The 23,470-nt window shown below is 33.0% G+C and overlaps 1 protein-coding gene across 2 annotated transcripts in view; it reads left to right on the forward strand.

The window, feature by feature from the left end:
• LOC128228092 (sodium- and chloride-dependent glycine transporter 1-like) overlaps positions 1 to 23,317 on the forward strand; it is a 38,388-nt gene extending 15,071 nt beyond the window's left edge. For both annotated transcript variants that reach the window (XM_052939198.1, XM_052939199.1), the window contains exons 5-14: positions 244 to 376; positions 2,210 to 2,344; positions 2,733 to 2,836; positions 6,673 to 6,797; positions 8,142 to 8,254; positions 13,983 to 14,114; positions 14,792 to 14,891; positions 15,359 to 15,459; positions 16,265 to 16,432; positions 16,929 to 23,317. In XM_052939198.1, coding sequence (XP_052795158.1) covers positions 244 to 376; positions 2,210 to 2,344; positions 2,733 to 2,836; positions 6,673 to 6,797; positions 8,142 to 8,254; positions 13,983 to 14,114; positions 14,792 to 14,891; positions 15,359 to 15,459; positions 16,265 to 16,432; positions 16,929 to 17,102 — 1,285 coding nt within the window. In that variant the 3' untranslated portion in view covers positions 17,103 to 23,317. The remainder of the gene's footprint in view (positions 1 to 243; positions 377 to 2,209; positions 2,345 to 2,732; positions 2,837 to 6,672; positions 6,798 to 8,141; positions 8,255 to 13,982; positions 14,115 to 14,791; positions 14,892 to 15,358; positions 15,460 to 16,264; positions 16,433 to 16,928) is intronic.
• The last annotated feature ends 153 nt before the right edge of the window (positions 23,318 to 23,470 follow it).

The raw sequence follows: 23,470 nt of genomic DNA on the forward strand, positions 1-23,470 counted from the left end.
TATGGTCTCCTGAATGATTCACACAAAGCAGATTAAATTATGTAACGAAAATAAGTTAATTATGTCGCGAAAATAAGTTTATTATGTTACGAAAATAACTGACATTGTATTACAGATTTAGGTTTAATGTTGACATAATCATATCAACCTCCCAACCATGGCAAAAATTTGGCTTTGCTGTTTTTACATGGAAATGACGTCAATTTTATCCAATGCACTAATTTCTATTCTCTATATTTTCAGGCGTCACGTTCTCCAGTTGACAGAAAGTATCGACCACCTTGGAGGTCTCCGATGGCAACTTGTAATCACTTTGGCTCTTGCATGGATCTGCGTCTTCTTTTGTCTCTTCAAGGGCGTTGCTGTTCTGGGCAAGGTATAAGGGCTTAAGAGCAAATGATGTTTGGAGACTTTTTCTATCATATTTACCTCAGTGATTGATGATAGAACATGCAGGCCTGCAGACACAGCCTTAATAAAATTGTTTTTGCACTTATGCCACTGTTTTTTTATTCTATGTCTATGTGCTACAAGCCCGCCGCTTGAAAAATAGCCGATCTGGAAGGAAAATATAATTAAAAATGCTACATTTTTTATTTCCTCCACTGTTATTTAGTATCATCTCGCATTGGGAGCATGTTAATTGATATTCTTATTTCAGCGTTTAAAAATTAGTTTCATCATCTTTTATCACCCATGGAACAGGTAGACACGTTTCTTTACCTTCCATGTGAATCAGAAAATCTCTTGTTATTAATATTTTTTTGCAATTTTAAATGATTAAATCTGCATAAGACAAGCATGCTCCCACTGCCAATTTAGTTGTTTAGTAAAACAATTATAAATATTAACTTGATTAGTGTTGCGTGAATGTCTGTGTACTACCCAGGGCACATCAGCAATCTGCTGAATTGCAAAATTCACAAAGCCAATTAATGACTCACAGGCTTCTAATTCAAGTCCTTGATGCAGAAGTTTAACCATATAAAGTCGGCTGCAATGATTTTCTCAATGTGACATTGGGCCAAATATGAATTGATTACAAAATCAATGAACATGATTTAGTACTACTTATTATGCAAGTCTGTGATTGCAGTGAAGTGTGTTTTGGACTGGTTTCGAGGCCTCTTTTCTTTCTGTATGGAAAAAACTGTCAATTTAACTAAATTTTGGAACTGCAATTTATCCAAGAAATGAATAAGAACACTAAGAAGTAAACAGAAAAAGATAAATGAAGAAGATAATGTTGGCTTGGGGGTCCATTTTTCAAATGAAAGGATTTTTTTTTTTTTAAACCACTTATTTGAATATTTTTTTACCCGAAGTTAGCAAAAAATGATTATATAAATATGATGTAGTTTTATGGTAAAATCATTATATGATGCTATAATATATGTAGTTTCCCTTTAATTTCCATTTGTGGTATGGTACATAAAATAATTGTAATATAAAACTCGCCATTCTGACGGATACTGCCTCCTGTGGTCAGTCATAGAAATGGTAGTGGAAAATTTGTGTGGGTGAAACCCAATATTTTAAGTTTCTGTGTACTCGTGGGACTGTAAGCTCACCCTTTGTTTGACAAGTGAGTCAAAGAAGACAACGAACAGATCAATGGCCTTTCTTGCGGGCTCAGATAGATAGAATTTCCTATATGCTACGAAATTAATTTGGTTTAAAATGCAAACTGTTGCAAAAAATCTACTTAATCATTCTCCTTATCGGCTTGAGGTTGATAATGATTTAAACCTGCTTGTTTTATACCGGAAACCCCGAGGTCAACGTATTTGTTAAAATGATTCCTCAATGATTATTGTTCATAATGTTAATGTTCATACAAAACTGTTTCATTGACTATATGCCCTATATTGTGTTTCAATTCATAAAGTTCAATAGCAAAAATGATTATTTTACGTAAGCTTAATTCAATTAAATTAAACTGAGAATCAATTGTTTGTGAAAAATCTAGACCAGAAATTAATAAATCTAAAATGTATGGATGTTGGTGATGATGATGATGATGATGATGATGATGATGATGATATTGATGATATTGATGATAATGATATTGATGATTATGATGAGATGTGATGATGATGATGATGGTTTTGATGAACAAAAATTGATGAGTTGTTTATATAACGTATGCATACAAATAGATGTCAACTTCTTTTCTTGATGAAAGCATTCTATATAATATACATTTTAGGTGATGCATTTCTGTGCGCCATTTCCCTATCTGGTGCTGTTGGTGTTGTTGATCAGAGGAGTGACTCTAGATGGCGCTATCGATGGCATCAAGTTCTACATTATTCCAAGATGGGAGAAACTTGCAACATTCCAGGTAATGGATATGTTTTTACATAACACTGTGCCAACTACATGTCAAATGTGTTTACATTTGTTTGAGTCATTCTTGTTATCTCTAGCAGTGAAAATAAGACATGTAGGTTGATTCCTTTGAAGGAAAAACAGAGGCACAATGCTGCATTTATGCTGGTAGTAGCAGACTTGGCAATCAGCTCTGAGAAAAATTTAATGATGGTTCCCCCCCCCCCCCCCCCGAAAGACCCTCAAGATTATTAAGATTATTGTTTTATGTGCATGATTGTTAAAGGTGATTTCTATAAAATTAATGCTTTTTAAAAAGACGTATTTGTGGTTATTATGAGACATGTTGTGATTGTTGTATAATATATGATATAAATGGAGATATAATTGTCTGTATGCAGGTTTGGGGTGACGCAGCCTTACAGATTTTCTACAGCGTTGGCATGGCGTGGGGCGGTATAATCACCATGGCGTCATATAACGACTTCAAACACAACATTTATAGGTATGTATTGTTGTTGTCAGTTGGACACTGTGTAGCGATTTTAAATGCGTTTACAGGTGTGATAACTAGTTAATTGTTATCACAGTGTCGTATAATGGCTTTAAACACATTGACCGTGCGTCCGTATGTATGATTTGTAAGAGTGCTGTTTCAGCTTGAAAGGATAAGAGGCATGCTTGTCATCTTGATATATGTGTAGATCACTGACATAATGCAGTATTATTACATAATCTTTTATCAGAAAAATATATATATTCGAGACCCTCAAGTGTTTTCAGGGAAAAACTATTCTGCTGCTATGCAAAATGGCTACATCGTTCTTGGAAAAAATAACTGTTGTCATGTTTTGTTTACTTCAAAAAAGATGTACATGACCTAGTATAGATTTCCTCAAACAATAGATAGCCTGTATGATAGCTATTCTTTATAGCAGGAAGATTTAATGGGTAATGGCAGGAAAGCTTGTATGAACCACAAACATTGGCAGCTGGCATTTCTGCAAAACAGACCTTATGATTTTGTGTGGCTTATTTTTTAAATGAGAACTCAATTGGAAATAAAGCATTTCTTACTTACATATATGTTTGTACCTGTGTAAAAACTAAAAATACACAGGATTTAAAAAAATAAAATAATAAGTAACAATCAGCCATTCTGTTCTTAGTGTCCAGTTACCTTTAACCACCATGTTCAGTGACATCTTGGTTGATGGTTGAAATCTGATAATTTCCGTTAGTAATTATGCAGGTCAAATGTTGTTCCTTTTCAATGCATTTGATGGAATATTACACCGCTCTGAAGTCAGACTGAGTGATGTGCCCCCATACGCTTCATGCCGATTATGATCTGCAGTTGAGTAACTGTGTCTTACAGCGTTTACTGTCTCATGATATCATGTTAATGCCAATCATAAGTGAATAAAGTGAACAATTTTGGCAGAGAATGATGTTTTCCCATGCAGAGGTAGGCTATGCCTTTTATCAGTGATAAAAAATCGAGATAGTAACATTTGCTGTCAAAAACTGAAAACTCGGTCAAGTTAGCGAAGTTCATTCTTGAACTTTAAGATAAGTTTTGCAAATGTGCCTAAGGCCACACCAAATTGATAACTTGTTCATCGGATTTTTTCCAAAAAATAATGGGGTGAGTGAGCGAAATAATAATAAAATTATTTGTTTTGCATTTAGCAAAAAAGAGGAGCGAGCGAAGAGCGAACAAATATATATAGTGATTTAACTCATTTTTGCTCACATTTTATTCACTTATTAACTAAACAATGATATTGTAAATTGTACATGGATAACATCCAGTGAAAGAATGATAACACTAAAAGATAATTCTATACAAATATTAGTTTTGAGATCAAACAAATGATATTTGAGATCAAGCAAATGTATTTCTTTAAACTATTTCATAAATGAGAGAACTCAAAACCACAGTTTCCCAGTTTTTTTAAACCTTTTTGAAAAGTTTTTTTCAAAATATCCTATGCATGGCTAAGTTTAAGCCTGGACACAAGCGCCAATGGTCACAGCCACCTGCCTGCCCAATGGCATATCCAAATCAATTAACTAAGTTTTCCACTTTTCCTTAAGAAAACTTGGTTTAAAATAATTCTCTATTAAAATACATTGTCATATCTCATGCCATGGAAATGACTAGACAAGGTGACTTCAAAAATAACTCACAAAATGAATAAAGGCATTTGCAGTCAAATATAAACTACAACTATCACTCTTGCTTTGACTACACGATTGGCCTTGGTAGCCATTTAAGTTCTGGAATAGAATTTACAAAAAACCTACACTGTGTTGTAAACCATTTCAGCTGAAAATATGTCACAGAAAATTCCAGCCAGCGCCAGTTTGATTTTAGGCTTTCTCAGAATTTAACGCCTATCTTTTTTAAATTTGCAGATTTTTCTTATTTTTTTTAGATAATGTTTGTTCAAAATAGAAAACATAAACACTTTTACTTCTTTTGTACTGCAAATACTGATTGTGTCAATTTTCATATACAGCAAAAAAATATTTAAAAATACAAGAATATGCAATATTTTTCCATAGACAAAAACCAATCAGCATAAATAAGTAACACTTGAATGTTTTCCTTATATAGATTAGATATACACATGAACATCTAAAAAATCTACAAACATTTATTCGCAACACAAAGTGTGATTAATACCTTTTTCCAATCACACAGTCTGGCACCATTTTTTTTATCCTTTTTGACTAATATTTACAAAATATACACAATCCGGCTTGTTTGATGTTTTTGTGTGAATGGTAAAACTCATGGGATTGCATGAAGCACATATGAATGTCAGTCAGGTTAATTTTTTGCGTCATCCTTCTGTCCACGAACATTGACTCATCAGCGACCAAGGCCTCCACCACAAGCACGCCCTTGTTGCCTCATCAGGACAGGAATTTCATGATCCGCTGAGTCGGAGGAATCTGAAATTTTAATAAGTATAATGTAGTATGCATTACTGAAACAGTTTGAAACAAACATGCATAAATCATTAAATGTATAATTATTTTTTAAGGAAACAAATAATACAAAAAATACATCATATTTGCTATATTAACAGCAAAACAACAAAGAAGTTAAAATACACACCTGAACGGTCATCTGAATTCCTGTCAAACATGTCCGAACCAAATTTAAACTTTGGATAATCACTGTCATTCACGATAAAATTAAGCACTTCTTGCCCAGTATATATACATTTACTTTTAGCGTGAGCCAAATTAAAACAAACACATTTGTCCAAAATTTAATGAAACTTTAAATGGTGGTAGAATTGTCATTTGTTGACGTAATTTTCAAGAATCAGGAAGTGAAATGTTGCCAATTTAGTCTTGATCATCTAGACGCTTGTATCCAGGTCCATATTGTTCATTGATTCTAATTAGAGCGGCTGCATGAATGAGCCGGTGCTTTGATTATTGTTACAATCGAAAAACGCGGTTTTAAGAGAAAGGCTACATTCTACTAAACAAATTAGCGCTCGTAAAAAAAATAACTATTTTTTTTAGATGGTGCGGGCGCAAGTGATAAAAAAATATATTTTTTTTTTTTCTCTGAAAAAATAGGTGCAGGAAATCCGATGAACAAGTTATTAATTTGTTGTGGCCTAAGTGCCCCTTCAATATTTTAAAAAGAGTTACATACAGATTGTTTGAAATCATTCAGTAACTTAATTATACTGGTAGAATATAATGGCTTTTCACTGTGAACCTTGACTGAATGTGAAATTTAAACTAAACAAATAGTTGTGCCTTCTTGTACACCTTTAGTCAAGCAAGGCGTGTATTTAAACAAAATTCATTATCATGGACGTCTTTGTTATCAAAGAGTGTCTTTGTGGATATGAAATGAAGGCTTTATCATTATTAACAGCTGCTGTTTCAGGGCATCAAAAATCACTTTAACAGGCAAATTGAATCTTGCAAGGATTTTCTAGAAATTCAAGCATTTAATTGTATTGTATATTATGCCAGAGTCAGGTTTACAACCCACACATTTTAAATGAACATAAAGCATCTATGAAGTCATAAAAGCATGGTTCTCATGTGATATCTCTAGGTCATATTTTAGAACAAAAAAATGCTTTACCAATCTTCATCATCATTATTAAATTTATAAAGTCTGAGAGTCACAAAGACATGGCCCAATTAAAGTTGATAAAAGTATTAAAAAACATTCTCACCTCCTGGAAAACATTCTCACCTCCTGGAAATAGAATTTAATACCCTCTACAAAGTCATTTACTGCATAATATATTTTTATAGATATTTAACCACAATTACTGTAAATTCTATTTTCAGGGACGCTATGCTGGTACCCTTAATTAACTGCGGAACTAGCATCTTTGCCGGCTTTGTCATCTTTTCAATTCTTGGCTTCATGGCCCACGAGACCGGAAAATCAGTCGAGGATGTCGTTACACAAGGTAATTTTTGTGACATCATCTGAACAGAGGCATTTGACAGGAAAAAAGTTTAAATGCAAAGATAAAATTATGTTTACAAAAAATAGCCTACTAGCTTTCACAGGGTGTTACATTATTATTTCATTATTGAATAACATTGCAAATTTTCAAACAATATTATGTAATTCTTGTTAATATGTACCTTTTCTAACCTGAAAGCAAATGCATGGAAAACAATAAGAATAATAGTGTTCTTATATTGATCAGATGTTATTTAGAAAATATCTTTGCTTGAAAAATACCATCTGCTTGATGCATTATTAGATGTCAGGAAATATGTTGTATAATCTATGAGTAATTAATCTCTGAATTCACTTGAAGACTGTTTTGTTCTTACATTATATATCTGAACCTGCATGCATTATCACATCTTGGAAATGCCAAGTCTTGTTACAGGAGACTTGACGATATTGCACATCTGGGAACTGTTACATTGTTCCTGATTTTGTTCTACATCCAGGGTTCTTAAATTATGAATATAGAAAAAAATCAGTCAGAAAAAAGAGAGTTTTATTTGCATCTGCATAATATTGCAAACAAGTAAAAGAGACTGGAGCCGTGCCAATGACATGCCTGAGCTAGTGCAAGATGATTATTGAATTTTACATCAGGCTGTGCAGACAAAATTAATGATAATTCTTTCAAGCCTTGATAAATATCTGTGTGCAACATTTTTTTAAATTTAATTTACATATTTTAGGAGTCTAAATGTGTACAGATTATAGTTGTGTATTAATTACATTATAAATAGGAAACTTATAATGACTTGTACTATGATACCTGCCTAAATTTATTTATTTTATTAAAGGGAAAAAAATGCTAAGTCTGAATGTTAGATAGTTCAGAGAGAATTTCGATATTAGTGCCTGGCCTCACTGTAAGACATACACAATGTCAAGAGGTAGTTTTCAAATGTATGAATAGAAACATTGATGTTTATGCAAATTTTTAATAAATGAACCAACTGTCACTCTTTAGGACGTGGACTTGCATTTACGAACTACTCTTGGGCAGTGACCATGTTACTGGGGTATAAAATTATTGGTAGCATTGAAAAGTTTGAATTTTATATGAGATGATTTTAAGACTAAATTATCAGTGTCTCGTCCCAGGTCCGGGGCTCATGTATGTGGTAAACCCTGATGCTGTCTCCATGTTACCTGCTTAAAATTCTCTGTTTTTAAATGAAACCAATTGTTATATTTCAGGTTCTGACACATGCTTTTTTGCATGCTGAAGGAAATTTTCCTTTTACATGTCCTCAACTTTTGTGGCAAATTTTTTTCAGCAATTCTTGTTTTTCAGGTCCCGGCCTCACGTTTGTAGCATACCCGGAGGCTGTGTCCATGTTGCCCATCTCGCCACTCTGGGCCGTCCTCTTCTTCCTCATGCTCTTCATCATCGGCCTTGACAGTCAGGTAACCATTGCAGCCACCTCTGCCCCCACCCCCCTCACATCATCTCTGGGCCTAACTAACAAACATGTGGAGGAAAAATATAAAACTGTTTTTAGTTGCAAAAAAATTCAGTTAGAATTGTAACTGAAAAGTTTTCTCTTCAGGAACTGTAAAAGCAAAATCCCACTATTCTCTTTTTTGAGAGACGTATGATGTTTTTGAGAAAAAAAGTTTGTTTACTTTTATCTTTGAACAAAAAATTCATATGATTTACCCAAATTGAAGATATTGTTTGATTTCCATGAAGTCTGCAGACCATAACCCATGTTTTGCTGCAATATGCTTTCACCAACAAAAATAAGGTCTTCTTTCAAAGCTAAATTTATTCAAACAATTTTCATTGCAACCATACAAACCTTACACAAACACTCACACTTTAATTAATATCCTCACCATTTTACACTCCCTGTAATTTATCAAGTTTGTTATGTAAACAAAATTCTCTTTAAAACTTGATTATTTCTTAAATGAGTGATAAGGTGTAGGGTTCGGTTTACAAGCACTTCTGTTTTTATGTACTTTACTGACTTTAAAATTTACATCCTGCAAATTGTTAAGAGTATTATTTTCAACTCAGATATTTTCAACTGTGTTTTATCTAAAATAGGTCAAGAATACACAATGTATACCCTGCACTCCAGAAAAAATATTCATTTTAAGTTCTTTAACTGGATTTATTTCTTTTTTACAATTCATCTTTTTAAGCTTGACGAAACTTTTGGCCAGAAAGCGTACTGCAGCAATGTGATTGGTTTTTCAGGTTTAATATGATTGGCTCTTGGATCAGGCTTGTGTATTTACTGTCACAAACAAATCTCCATTTCAAAATTTTATCTAGTTGTGAAATAGTGGGCAAACATTCGAAAGATATTAAAAGAATATGCAGCACGTTGTGAAATAAATTTATTTATAAATTTTAATATTGTAAAAAATCAATTGTTTCTAAATAAATTACATTCTTTACAATACTTAAGCATTAGCATTTCGGCTGCAAGTTTGTCTTTAAAGTCTGATATAAAACATTTTGGAGGGTTGAAACACAAAATAAAGTGCGCATTTTTTGCTTTTTCTGAAGTGACTATGATATGAACATATATAAATTACACATTATATACTTTAATAAGTATTTTTTTGTATTATCTTGATGCATAATTCTACCGCTTATAGAATTAAACAAAACAGGTACCGTATATATTTTTTTAAATATGTATTTAATGAAGTTAGGGTATGCCCGAAAATAAATTTTATTAATACGATAATAATTTGTAAAAATCTTGATAAACATGTTACTTGAAATGTTTGCAGTTGTACACAAGCATTATGCAAGAAGTAAAGGTCTAATGAATGTGTTAAGTGGTTTCATTTCAGCACTGTTGTGATGGGGCAAATGGGATCAATGAAACTTAAGTATTTAAAAAAAAAAACACTTTATAAATTGTTTTTTCCCAAATTGTAATCATTTATTTTAACCGACTCTTTGTAATTTTCTTATATTCAAAAGTCTTAAAATGATGGACTTTTAATAACATTTTATCTCAAGATGCATATTATTATAAATATTTTTTGTTTAAGATTATTTTAGGGATTTTTTTTTAATTTTAACATTTTCATTTGCCCTGCGAAAAAAAATGATGTATTAGATTTCAACTGTCCATGAATGATGGATGCTGAAAAATCACAAATGTTGTAATAGGTACAACGTTTGTGAGACAGTAAACGAATAAGGGTGCAACATTGCCGAAACTTGTGATATTCAGCTGATTATTTCCCAAGTTTCGGCAAGGTGAACAGTAAAACAGTAGATAAAATTATAAGAGGCTGGAATGTTTTGTTTTTCCAGGTTTAGTGAAACTGTAATGTCTGCAATCTTCATGTGAAAGGCCCTTAATTGGCTAAAACTAATTGACCTCCACATGTATGTGTATTCCACAACATAGTTATATTTGTATGTCTCATATTAAGACCCTATGTTCATTATTATTTTATTAAAATGTCCATTTTAGATCAGTAACTTCATTGGGGGCTAAATAAAATATCATCCCTCCATATCCATATCATATACAGTTTACTCTAGTAATATACAGTAGAAACCTTACATGCCCTTTCGTAAAACAGAAAACTAATTTTTAAAAGAAAATCTGACGACTTACTTCCAAGTGAAGAATTATTTCACCATGTAACTAATGATGCTCTATTCTTTTTACTTTTAAATATTACAGTATCAGTATCGTGACCATGTAAGGTAAGAAAAAAGGTGAATTAAAATAGGATCTGAAATTGACATTAACTCAGTTGAGTGACACAATCGAAATAGGGCTACGTTTAATATTGTAAGTAAATGAGCGAGTCGTTTTCCGTGTTGGAGACAAAAAATATTATTAAGGTAGGAGATTTCTTCCAATTTTAAAAGCACATGATTTTTTTTTTTCAGTGATGCTGAATTTTACCCGAGTAAGCTAATTTAAACATGGCCACATTAAGAGGTTAACTTTCATGATTGAAAGTTTATTCCTATAGTGTAAATTGATTTTATTTATTTGATTAAAACTTAATTGCTGATAGAACATGACGAGCGAGATGCCCCCTGGTGTGAAAAGATAAGTCACTAATATCACACATTACCGCACCTAATGCAGAGTTACGTTCTCTTGTTTCACACATCCGGTCTTTCTGCTTAGTAGACAGTCTGGTTTGACTTGTGTTGCTTGCTCATCATTTTAAGAATTAAGGTTGTGTCATTCTTTCAATTTGAATTTATATTTTTTATGAATGATTGGCCCAAATCTTATGTAGAAATTACCAAAATTTAACTAAATTTGGCCTTATATATAGCTTATTTTAGAAGAGCTGAAATGCAAAAAATATTTAATGTACATTTCTTAATTAACTTTGACATCTATTCAAAATAATAATTATAAGAGATTTTAAAGACCATTAGAACAATTCAGATAAAAACAAGCAATTCGTGTAAATTTCCTTCTTAATGTAATGTTCATATATTAAAAATATATATAGAGTATTTAAACTTTTTATTTTATTTAATTAAATCTTAAGAAAAGATAATAACAATATAGGAAATATTAATTAATTTGGCATTCTTATGAAATTTCAAAGCCATCCAAAAGAATGGTTTGAAATTTTCAAGATAATTTTCAAGATTAATAAATGAACCACGATTTGACTAACTTCCTAAGCATTTCCTTAAATACATGGTCATTTATCTATTCCTTTGAAGCTTTATGAATAAAGCCTAACCGTGACATACAAAGTAACACTCCCTTCGTACTTAACTTCCTTTCAAGGGCTATTCAAAGGTCAAAATAATTTCTGCAATGCAGACGAAATTTTCGAAATGCCGTTTTCTGTTCAGTGCAGGGCAGGGCGCCCGGGCGGGCGTGTGTGAAGACGTCAGGCTCGCCACAGATGTTCCGTCATCATCATGACGACCATTATTCAACACGCCCAGTCCTTCAGTGGTACTAAGAAATAGTGTAGATATATACATAATGAGAAATCGTACATGCCTTGATATATTTCTGGTTTGCTTTCTTTGATGGTTTTATCATGAAAGAGAGAGGTTGCAATATTTGTCCGGAGAATCAAGCCTTGGAAAGTTTTTATATTGCATTTTATATTCACAGTTGATCTGCTAATAAACAGAATTATTTTTGGCCTTATCGAATGAATGGAAAATTACAATATCAAAAATTTACTCGGCTTGATTTTAATGAAACAGATCAATTATTGTACATTGAGCGTAGGAGGAAGTATCAGTCTGGGTTGGTTACTTTTTTATACATATAATTATATACACAATAAATAGCATCCAAGACTGTTTTCATCTGTTGTCTGAACTTTAAGAACAATAAACCAAAACTAATGAGCACTAACTTGCATTTTCCTGGAATAGCTTGGAGGTGCACACACTTTGACGTAAAATGTGTTTTAAAATATAAACACTTTTATGGCCCCGAAGGTGGGCATATTAAAATCACACCATCCGTCCATACGTTCGTCCATTTTTCCATGCACAGGCTGTATTTAGTATAAACTAAATTTTCCTGTATAAATTAAAGATTTATCTTTCAGTATTTACTATAATTTTATGTACTTGTAAAGACACTAGCCTTATTATGTATATAATTATGTAACATAAGCTTTTATTGAACCATCCCAGCTTGACACTGCCACCTATGTGCATAGATGATTTTATGAATCAGTTCTTGTGTATTTTAATTGTTACTGTCTTGCAGAGTTGCTTTTCAAGAAGTTCTACTTTTATTCTATTTTAAAAGGGGGGGAGAGATAAGGTTAATAGTTGAATGTTGCTGTCAGAACACTTGACCATTGCTGTATAAGAGAATGTGTGAATATGGTTGCATGTGACTATATAAAATGTTACATGAAAGAAAGAATAGAATGTATATTTATTGGTATGGGTGAAAGAGTTATGGTGAAAGTGCATTAGCCATGTTTTCTGACAGATTCTCTGCACAGTGTTGCATCAATTATTTAAAATCTTGGAACAAAAATACGCTGGTTTCTGGTTTTCCTCCCTGACCTACCGGAAGCCTCATGTTTAAGCTTGGACGTTAATCTTTTTCAGGGGTTTTGATTTTTTTTCTTTGATTAATATTGTGGCCAAAAAACACCGAAAAAAACATTTTGTCCACTATATAAATAAGCCTTACATTTATACCACAATTTTCAACATTGTAAGCATAGGTAATATTGGTTAATCACAAAGTAACTGTTGATAAAAATCTGACCAAATCTTAAGGAGAGCATTATTTTAACCAGAAACCAGTATTTTTTGTCATGTTAAAAAGTAAGTAGAAAACCCCCAACTTAATAACTCTGCAGGATATTTTGTTTGAGATCTTTGTTTGCAGAAACTGTTGTTTTGTTGACTGACAAATATATCAAACATTCATTGCTATATAGTTACATTGGTATTATCCATGGCCATCATAATATTGTGTAAATTACATGTAATACCCAACTGTATGACATAAATGTTTGTTCCTATTTGTGTAGTTTCAAAACAAGATATTCTGGTTATATCTTAAAATCATATTGATCATAAACTCATTGAAAGTCATATCATGTCATTATCATAATATGTCCTGACTGATTTGCTTAAAAAAGTAGATTGCTGAGTATTAATATAATGGTACTCATTTCTTTCGACTGTTCAACGGCAAAGTGTAAAAGCTGAATGATCTTTTGTCAGATATTGATATAGCAGTTTATACTGAAATGACTGATTTTTAAGATTACTGACTGAATATTGAGTTAAAAAGAAGTTTCCTGTAAAATTGTAATAATTTTTAAAAAAAAATTGCAATAACATTTCAAACTTTCTGTGGTCGTTCTATTTTTTTTACTTCAAGGACAATCTCGTGCAACCTGCTATGCTTTTTTTTTGTAAATTTTGCTAAAGCTGATCATGCATCCTTAAGCAAGTAATGATGCATGTTTAAAGAATAAGCAGGAATATTTATTCAGATTTCCAAAACAGATTACCAAAATAGAGGTATCTATAAAGGCATTGTATGTTGCACTATGGCATGCCATCTAAATACACAATGTGAGTATTTTTCTGGTACCGCCACGTTTTGTTTGTGAGAGTCATATAAACAAACGTATCTACTGATGCACTGACATTTTTTTTCTGTGTATTTTCTAGTTTGGAATGTTTGAGACATGCCTCAGTGCAATTATTGATGAGTACCCGAATGTGCTGAGGAAACGTCGCGTTATGGTGGCTGCCATCGCATGCTTTGCTGAGTTCCTGCTGGGTCTGCCGCTGATTACAGAAGTACGTGGCTGGTTTGTTCACTTAGTTGCTGTAACTTCGATTTCCAACTGAATGTTGGTCTATACACAGTGATTTAACATCATAAGTAATAAGCTTTTTCATTAGTATTTTGGATTCTTCTCGGCCAGATATAAATTTGTTTTACTTATTATTATTACTTCCACATGAACAATGATACAAACAAAAACGTAGGACAACTGCATATGTGTTAGGCATGCTCATACAGACGCCCATTAAAATCATTCAGTAGCTAAAGAGAGGAAGTGGGGCGAGCAAATGTTGTGTAAATTTCAACACTTTTGTCACATTTCCTTGCTTAAGATACTGGACGGTTTTTGGTTAGCATGTACCTACATATAATACCAAATTTCTATGCAGTCATCTTGCTTTTCTTTCGTCACATTGCACAGTATCTGGGTAGAAAAAATGAATGAAAATTGACCTTGTCTAGCTGAAAATTGTCTATGTGATGTTTTAATGATGTGGTATGTACGTCATGCTTCAAGTCAACACATAACATCAACAGTTATTCAAAATTATATATATTTAAACCTTTTGAAAACCAATTTGTTTTCTTTGCTGAATTTTATGTGCAATTCATGCCTATCAAGAAAGTTTCTGTCAGTGTCAACAGAATTGTACAATAAACTTTCAACTTTCAAATTTGACTTTTACAGGGAGGAATCTACATCCTACAAGTGATTGACTGGTACTGTGCAAGCTTTTCACTCATGCTGATCTCACTCTGTGAAGTGATTGCTATTGCATGGGTATATGGTAGGTGGACACTTATTGCATTCCCAATAACATCAGTGAAAAGAGTTTGTTGATCATGTTGTCTACTGTCGAAGAATTCAACATTTTTTATTTTTTAAGGTCGACTTGTAACATTATACAATTTTTTCTTTGCAAAACAACAAAAATACCACGGCCTGAAAGTTAGTTTAAACTTTAACTATGTTCAGTATTTGTTGATATTTTGAAATTCCTTTTACTTACTGCCTGAAATTGTTTCAGTGTAGATTTTGTGTCACCTGAATGAAGCATAGTATTGTGTAACCACACAGGGATAATGTTGTCTGCCCTTAATAAAGCATAGTACTATGTAACCACACAAGGATAATGTTGTCTTCAGTTGCCATACATCTGCGCTGTTATTTGCCCTTTAATTGTAAACAAAACAACATCCTTTGTCCACTCTCTAACTTGTGTTCGATTACAATTATCTTTTTTCCGTATTTCAGGGGTAGATCGGTTCTACAAGGATATAGAGCTGATGATTGGTTATCAGCCATCCAGGCTGTGGAGCTATATGTGGAGATTTGTCACCCCAACGGTCATTCTGGTGAGTTGGATATTAGTTAAGTGACACTCGTTGTCACCTCAACGGCCATTCTGGTGAGTTGGATATAAGTTAAGTGACACGCGTTGTCACCCCAACAGCCATTCTGGTTAGTTGGATATTAGTTAAGTGACACTCGTTGTCACCCCAACGGCCATTCTGGTGAGTTGGATATAAGTTAAGTGACACTCGTTGTCACCCCAACGGCCATTCTGGTGAGTTGGATATAAGTTATGTGACACTCGTTGTCACCCCAACGGCCATTCTGGTGAGTTGGATATTAGTTTAACCACACTCGTTTGTTTAAACTTGAGTGCCCAAGTACTGGTGTTCTTTTAAGCCATAAGAACAGTGACCCTGTGCGACTAGAATCAAAGGAGGCCAGCACATGGTATATTATAAAAACTATGAGACCAAGAACACATTGTACTAAAAAAAACAACCTTAATTGTCTTCAAGGGTTTAATATGTCCTGATGTCAAAATTTAACTGATATACACCATCTTCACCATGTGCCAGCCACATATGGCTTGAAGTACAACCTCTTGGTTAAGAGGCAAATACCACATTGCATTTGTATTAATAGATTTGTACAGTTACTCCATTGCAAAATTTTGGTTAGGTGTTCAAAATGCTCAGATTTCAATGTAGAAAAAACTTGATTAAAGGGAGACTACTAGAAATTCTTTGTAACCCAAGTCCATATGCAACTTTTAGCAAGCTTTGTATGAATATTCAATCTCCAGTTTTAATTTTGTCACCCTGCATGAATAAATAATGAAGTATATTCTAAATGCTTGTTTTTTAGTTAATATGGTTGTTCAGCATCATTACCTTGGGCCCAGTGACTTATGGAGACAAAGCATATCCCCAGTGGGCAGTGACGTTTGGATGGTGCCTGGGCTCCATATCCATCATCCCCATCCCCACGTATATGGCCTTCGCCATTTGGCAAGAAGAGGGTACCTTCTGGGAGGTAAGGACATTTTCATGATGTTACATGTAGTGTTTTTATTGTTAAGAGAATACTTATCTGAATGCTAGTGTATCGATATGGGTGTGTTCATTGGTCTTTTGGGTTACATTATATTTAATGCTGTTTCAGATTTTAAGAATGAGATACATGTATGTGGGATTCAGTTGTCAAATTGAACTTGAATTGTTGTTTATTGATTACTTAATACAGTATTGCAATTAACTATTTATGTGCTGTGTACCATTGTTATTTCAAAACATTTTATTATTTATGTACGTGTGTTGTACTATTTAATAACCTTTGCAGTTTTCACGATTCAATAAAATTTGTCAAAACTTTTCACACATTTTTCTGCCTGCCGATATTCAATGATTTACGGTAGCTTCTTTTTAAGTATAGGAGCTCAAATAAGGTATCAGAAATGCAGGATGTTTTTTTTTTTGGGGGGGGGGGACTAAATGTTATACATATAACTCCTTTTGAATTGGATTTTCAGAGGATGCAGAAATTAAAGAAACCCTCAACAAAATGGGGTCCTAGAAATAAGGAACACAGGGAGACATACCTTGCTTCATTAGACGTAGACCACGCTATTGAACAACATATGATGGACACCAATAATGTTGTAAACCATAATGGAGCTCAAGAAGCGAAACCATTCTTAGCATGATTGATTTTCAGTCACTAAATTAGCTGTCACAATAGTGTTGAATTTCAATCTTTGAAGATCATAACTAGATATATTAGAAGAGTTTGGGTTTTGTGTACTGGTTCTTTGTACATATTTCAAGTGTTTATATGCCAGTTGTCTATCTGGATGTATTAAAGGATCACCCATGGCGGGCAGGCTATGACGGGCTGGCCATGGCAGCCTGGTTATGGGCCGCTGACCGATGATGTTCACAAAGTTGTCTGCTCTCTTACTGGAGCAGTTCTATTCCAATCTTTACCAAACTTGGTTACAATGTTTATGGGCAGAAAATCTCGAACATATTTCATATCCAGTATGATTACAGTCGTTAAATGATCAAAGTTGGACCGAATCAACCTGCAACTACAGCAAAGCAAGCCATTGTGTATGTGCATAAGATCTCATATAAGTTTTATAGAACTGCCTTTAAGTCATCTTTAATTGTTTGCAATTTATTGATGGCTCATGTGACTGGCATAAATGCTCCACCTAGCAAGATAAGGTTTAAAATAATCTGCTGCTCTGTTGTTAAAAAAATTGAAAGGACAACAACAGTATATAAATGTTGCCTTCCTTCAGGGGATGGTACCTCTTTTCAACCCGAGGGAATATTGTTGAATGAGGCTTAAGCTGGTCAATAGTGTTCCCTCAAGTTTACATGATGCCCCATCCCCGAGAAGGAAGCCCATATTCTTTTTATCATACCGAACAATATTAAAGGAGTGTGGTATTATATTATGTGTCATTGTTTCTTTTTTCTTTCTTTTTTTCTTTGTGAACTTGAACTGGGAATATGAGTGTCAGACAAAATCATGGTGTGGTTAACATTTAATTTTACAAAAAATAATATTTAGAAGGAAGATATTTGGAACTTAACATCATGTTCAGATTGATTTAGTATGCAAAATAACAATTTTTTTGATAAAATAAAAATTGTTGTCAGTCCAATAAACTACATGTAGTCTGTGGAATAATTGATTTATAATAACTTAAGAGTCTGGCATTTTAGAGTCAAATGGTATTTCATTAATTTGCTACACATTTCAACTTATTTAGCAATATTTAAGTGCATTATCATCAAGGGCATTCACTGTTATGTTGATGTATGTTTCCTAGGTTATCAGTCAATAGCAGATAGTGTCCTAAATTATCTTTATTGGCTGAATATGTCATAACTCGGCCATCATAACCATACTCCAAACTAAACTTGCCAAATTAAAATATTTGCTTGTTCATCATTGCTATTTTTGGTATTCACTTATTGCTGTAGCATCATCTGCTGGTTCACTGGAGATTATATTCATTTATTAATGTTGTGGTTGATAAATCCAAACACTGTAGTCATGCACTAAATATCATATTCATATTATTAATGTTGTGGTTGATACATGGGGTCACTGTAGTCATATCCATATTATTATTTTTTTGGTTGATTTATGGAAACAAGGTTATCATGCACTAAATATCATATTCGTCTTATTAATGTTGTGGTTGATATATGGAAACACAGGTAGTGATTTCAAAATGTCTATCACTTGTATATCCAATGTATAAACTAGCCTGTGATACCAATTAATTACAGTCGAAACTTGTTAGCTTGATATTCTAGGGACCGGCCAAAATACTTCGAGCCTCGAGAATATCGAGCCAAGCGGGATTGCTTACAGAATGTGATTTTGTATTTGATACGTTACAAAAAGTCTTGTTTACCTCGTTTGTTATTTGCTACGCTATCTTCGCAAGAGTATTTATTGCACATAATTACCGTACACACATATTAAAAATAAAAAACAATTTTATACAGTGAGTAACACATAAACATAGCTCATAAGACATTAACTCAGCACTGAAAACATAGATATCACATGAATAAAACATTAAGCACATCTTACTGTTAAAATATTTTAGCACTAAAATAAAATGCATGTAACATGTTACACAGCATTACAAAAATGAGGTGATGCATTTTTGGGCTGATTTGTTGAAGTATTGGCTTGTCGTTTATTGGTCTAGGTAATCCAGGTGGCTCTGTAGATCTTCTGTATTTTCTCTTTCTTCAAGGAAGTTTCGCAGTGTGTTTTTATGTGAAAGTAGCCTTATCAAAATGCATTTAAATTTATACATGGATAACAATTAGAGACAGAACTTAAAGTGATGGCATGTTTGCTCAAACTGTTAAACCATTTAAATTTGATAATAATTATAATACCAATTAAGCAAGTTTAATTGATTAGCGGCTTGTGCTAAATGAAGCCAAGCAAACAAATTAAGATGTGAAATTCTTACCTGAACCTGCGAAAATGACATCAACCCAAGCAAACAAAACAATGTGTTAAATTCTTTCTTGGGACCGCAAAAATGACATAGAGCGTGGAGATATATCAACCCTCAAGATATCAAGCCATCTGTGATTCTTATATGAGCAAAGAGTAAAAAAAGTTCTTTCATTCAATCGAGCCAATGAGGATATTGAGCCACGAGATATTGAGCCAATGAGTTTTGACTGTAATCATAATATCATAATGATTGTTGCCAGGATATAAATAAAGATATAAATTTATGTATTATTATTATTATGTATGCTAATTAAGTGGTAAAGGCAATTTGCATTTGGCCAACAGCTGGATAATTATTCAGGGAAATATTGGTACAATGGAAGAACTGGTGTACATGTAGGAAACAATCTTCTCCCACCTCAGATATGTAGATTTAAAAATTTGGCCATCTTGACCTCGGGCAAAGATAAACCAAGTACCCATTTGGAACTCCCTTTTTATTGTCATCACACAATTACCTCCCTTGTTGAAGACTGTTGTCTGTAGCATTATGGAAACCTTGTCTTGTGGCAATATTTAAAATCCAAATTCTAATTTCTCACTTCAAATTGCACCATAAAAAGATTTTCACGCTGCATTCAAAAAATAATGCTGCACTCTCCTCAGAACTATTTAAAAAACGATTTTACCATTAACATATGGTAATCTAAAGCATTACACACAAAATAGTTTCAGCGAAAAAATACATTTTACCTTTGTTTTGTTTAACTGAGGTGGGGGGGAAAAGCATCTACTATAGCCACTCGTGTAAGATAGGTTCATCCAAACCCTCGCACAGGGTGTTCTATGGAAACTCGGTAAACCTTGTTTCCGCTCGGGTTGAGATGAACTTAATCTTTCATTCTCGGCCATGGAAGATACTTATAGTCCTGTTTTTACATACCTTTTTTAAGTCTGTATAAGAATGGATTGCTAGAGTAAAAACTAAGATTCTCGAGTCTTCAATGGAATAAAGATAGTTAAGCTGTCATGCTGAGTAACATAAGATCTACCGGTTGTGATATATTTTGTTCATTTTAAATCAAATCTGTGATGGCGATTCTAGAAAAACTGAGTATTCTGAAAGTGGTATATTTTAGTGATCTGGTTTGTTTATTAATGTGCTGGTTGAATGATTGTTAAGTCATAAAGTTATTTTGAGATTATCAATTGAAACAATATTCTAGTATGTAAATGTATTCAGAAAGTCTCTGTCCTATCATTTTCAGTAGATTTGATGTAGATGCAGAAAAAGGAATGTTTTTTGGTAAAAGTTGTTTAATTTGCGCAGTGGTTAGTGCACTCGCTTCTAACCAAGGCATTCTGGGTTTGATTCTCGGTCTGGTCTTCTGTGAGTTTTGTTGGTGCTCACAAAGCCAGACAAGTTGTTTCGTCCAACAAAAACAAGACCAGACTCTCCTGGCCCCAATTTCTTGAGACTTCTTAGTCTTAACAGGCTTAGTAGCTTAATTATTTCAATTAGCCAAAATACATACTTTAATTAAAGTTTGATAAATGAAAAATTATTAATTGTGATTATCATAAAGGTAATTTCTATCTTAAGTATTAAAACTCTCAAAGAAGTAAATATAATGAAAATTATTGAAAAACAGAAATAGTGAGCTTTAAGCTTAAACCTGTTATAAGGGACTTAAGAAGTTTCAAGAAATTGGGGCCAGCAATATTGTGTCAACAAGAGTGACTTAGCAAAGAATATAACTGACCCTTAACAATTATTTTAAACAAATGAAGTTTAAATTAATTCACTCTGTTTTGATTTGAAACTTGCAATTTTTTGAAATGTTATGGCGTGCATGTATTGATCGTGTACTGTTTGAGGTACCTGTGTAGATTTCAACAATGCTGCTGTTGTTTTATACATATATTTTTTGTAATGTTTTATTGAAACATGGATATATTATAATACATGTAAATTTTGTGTATTTTCCCAATTGCTGGTGTTTTTATCATTTTCAATGTTAGATTGAAATAATTTTACCAAAATTATGATAAAACTAACAGTATTTCATATCATATGATTAAAGCATTATTTGAAGATTCTCATCCAACTTGTTATGTACATTGTATTGATTTAGATTTGTATTTGTAGTTATGATTTATTATGAAACTGAGACATTTAATTATATATTATGTTTTTAAATAGGATACCTTTTTGGAAAGATCTACAACATACAGGTGGTTCTGGACCTTCTACATGATTGTATGATAAATGTATTCCACATCTTGACTCTGTTTTCATACATGTAAATAAAATGAACATTGAGAGCTTTTATTTATCATTTTTTCATAAATATATACAAATTTAAAATTATTTCAATCAGCTTTCAACATAGTTTATATTGTTTACTACTACTCAGCACATATCTTTCTATAATCATTTTAGGCCAGACAAAGAAATCACATGATTCTCATCCCTGTCTGCCATGCTTGCTTCAACATTATTAGGGTAGGTCTTCCACATATCAAGTGTATTTTTATACGTTATGAAAACAAACTCTAATTTTAGGTTTCACTCTGTTTCAAAGGCATTTAATTGTGTTGAAGTAAACATCTCAAAGCTATCAAAGGGAATTGATAAGTCCTTAAAATTTTTGCCAAAGATGTTCAAAACATTTTTTTTAATTCCTCTCATTAATATCTTTAATTTAAAAACTATTATGTCATCCTGTGATAAATATTTTTTTGCCCCAAACATTGGGCATATTCAAATCACACCGTCCGCCTGTCCCGGCATCAGTTTTTCCGATTTTCTGTTTGTTACAGGAGTGATTGATTCATATACAAAAAGGTGATGTGTTGAGTGCCAGATCCACAACCTTACATTTAGTTCAAGGACACACTAAAGTCTTTGAGGTCAATCATTATGGAATGCTGCATATATGCACAGAGTATAGTTGGTTGTGTCCAGCTGTAACTTGGTCATACACCGAGGGATTATAAAATTACTTGGCACATAATTTGTTTAGTACATAAAGGAAATGTGTCACGTCAATATGTGTCCCTAACTCTGAGGTCTAAATCACGATTATAAGTTAATCATTATGGGTTGATGCATATATGCTCAAAGATAGAAAGCGTTTGTTTCTAGGCTGTTATATCATCATACAAAGGTTATGCCCTGAAGTCCATCTACTCGCTGTTACTTTGTCATGCATAGAGGGATTTTACAATACCTTGCTATAGGTTAGAATGATAATTAAAGATGATGTGTACACAACTCGCATCCCTACGTCAACGGTCAAGGTCAAAACTACCTACATCAAAGGTCAAGGTCACAACTACCTACATCAAAGGTCAGGGTAACAACTTGCATGTTCTAGATTTCCTTAAATGCCTTTCAGTAATTTTACAAAAACCATTTTGTATGTGTCACATGGAAGACCGAGCTCCTTACCGCTTGCTTCATCACTCCCTACACTGGATGTCAACCATCATGGGGTCTGGCAAATGCTTACAGTTTATGTAAGCACCCTTCCTGAATGTATCCATATTATTATAGTTGCATAATCCATTGAACTTCGAGGGCATTCATCACTTAACTGTGTCAGCTCTTGTTTCTAATAGCTCTTCTTAAATTCAACATGTACTCAGATTGAAAGATCCTAAATTGTTCCGGAAAACCGGTGTTTAATCTTGCCTTGTATAATCCAAAGATGTCTAATGGTGTATAATCTTGTTTTTGTATATATATATATCGGGATTTGTTTACCCGGTAATATGAAAAATATGTGTATTTGTAAAAGTAGTGCTTATGTATTAGTTTGGAATTGATTCTCGATTTGTTCTTTTACATTACCAGGATGGAGAAGAATTTTTGTCTTCTGTTAATATTGTAGGTAAAATAAAATGTGCACAATCTTTAAGAATTAGTCCTTATTCATATGCAATCATCTATAGAATGTCACGTGTGTATGGATAGCTTCATTAACAATCATGTAGTTTAAAGTGGTGTATTGTTTGCAATCCTGAAGTACCGACATAATCATCGCCATCATCACCACCATTCAGACA

This window comes from Mya arenaria, chromosome 3 (genome assembly GCF_026914265.1).
Source record: "Mya arenaria isolate MELC-2E11 chromosome 3, ASM2691426v1".
In the NCBI taxonomy this organism is placed as follows: domain Eukaryota; kingdom Metazoa; phylum Mollusca; class Bivalvia; order Myida; family Myidae; genus Mya; species Mya arenaria.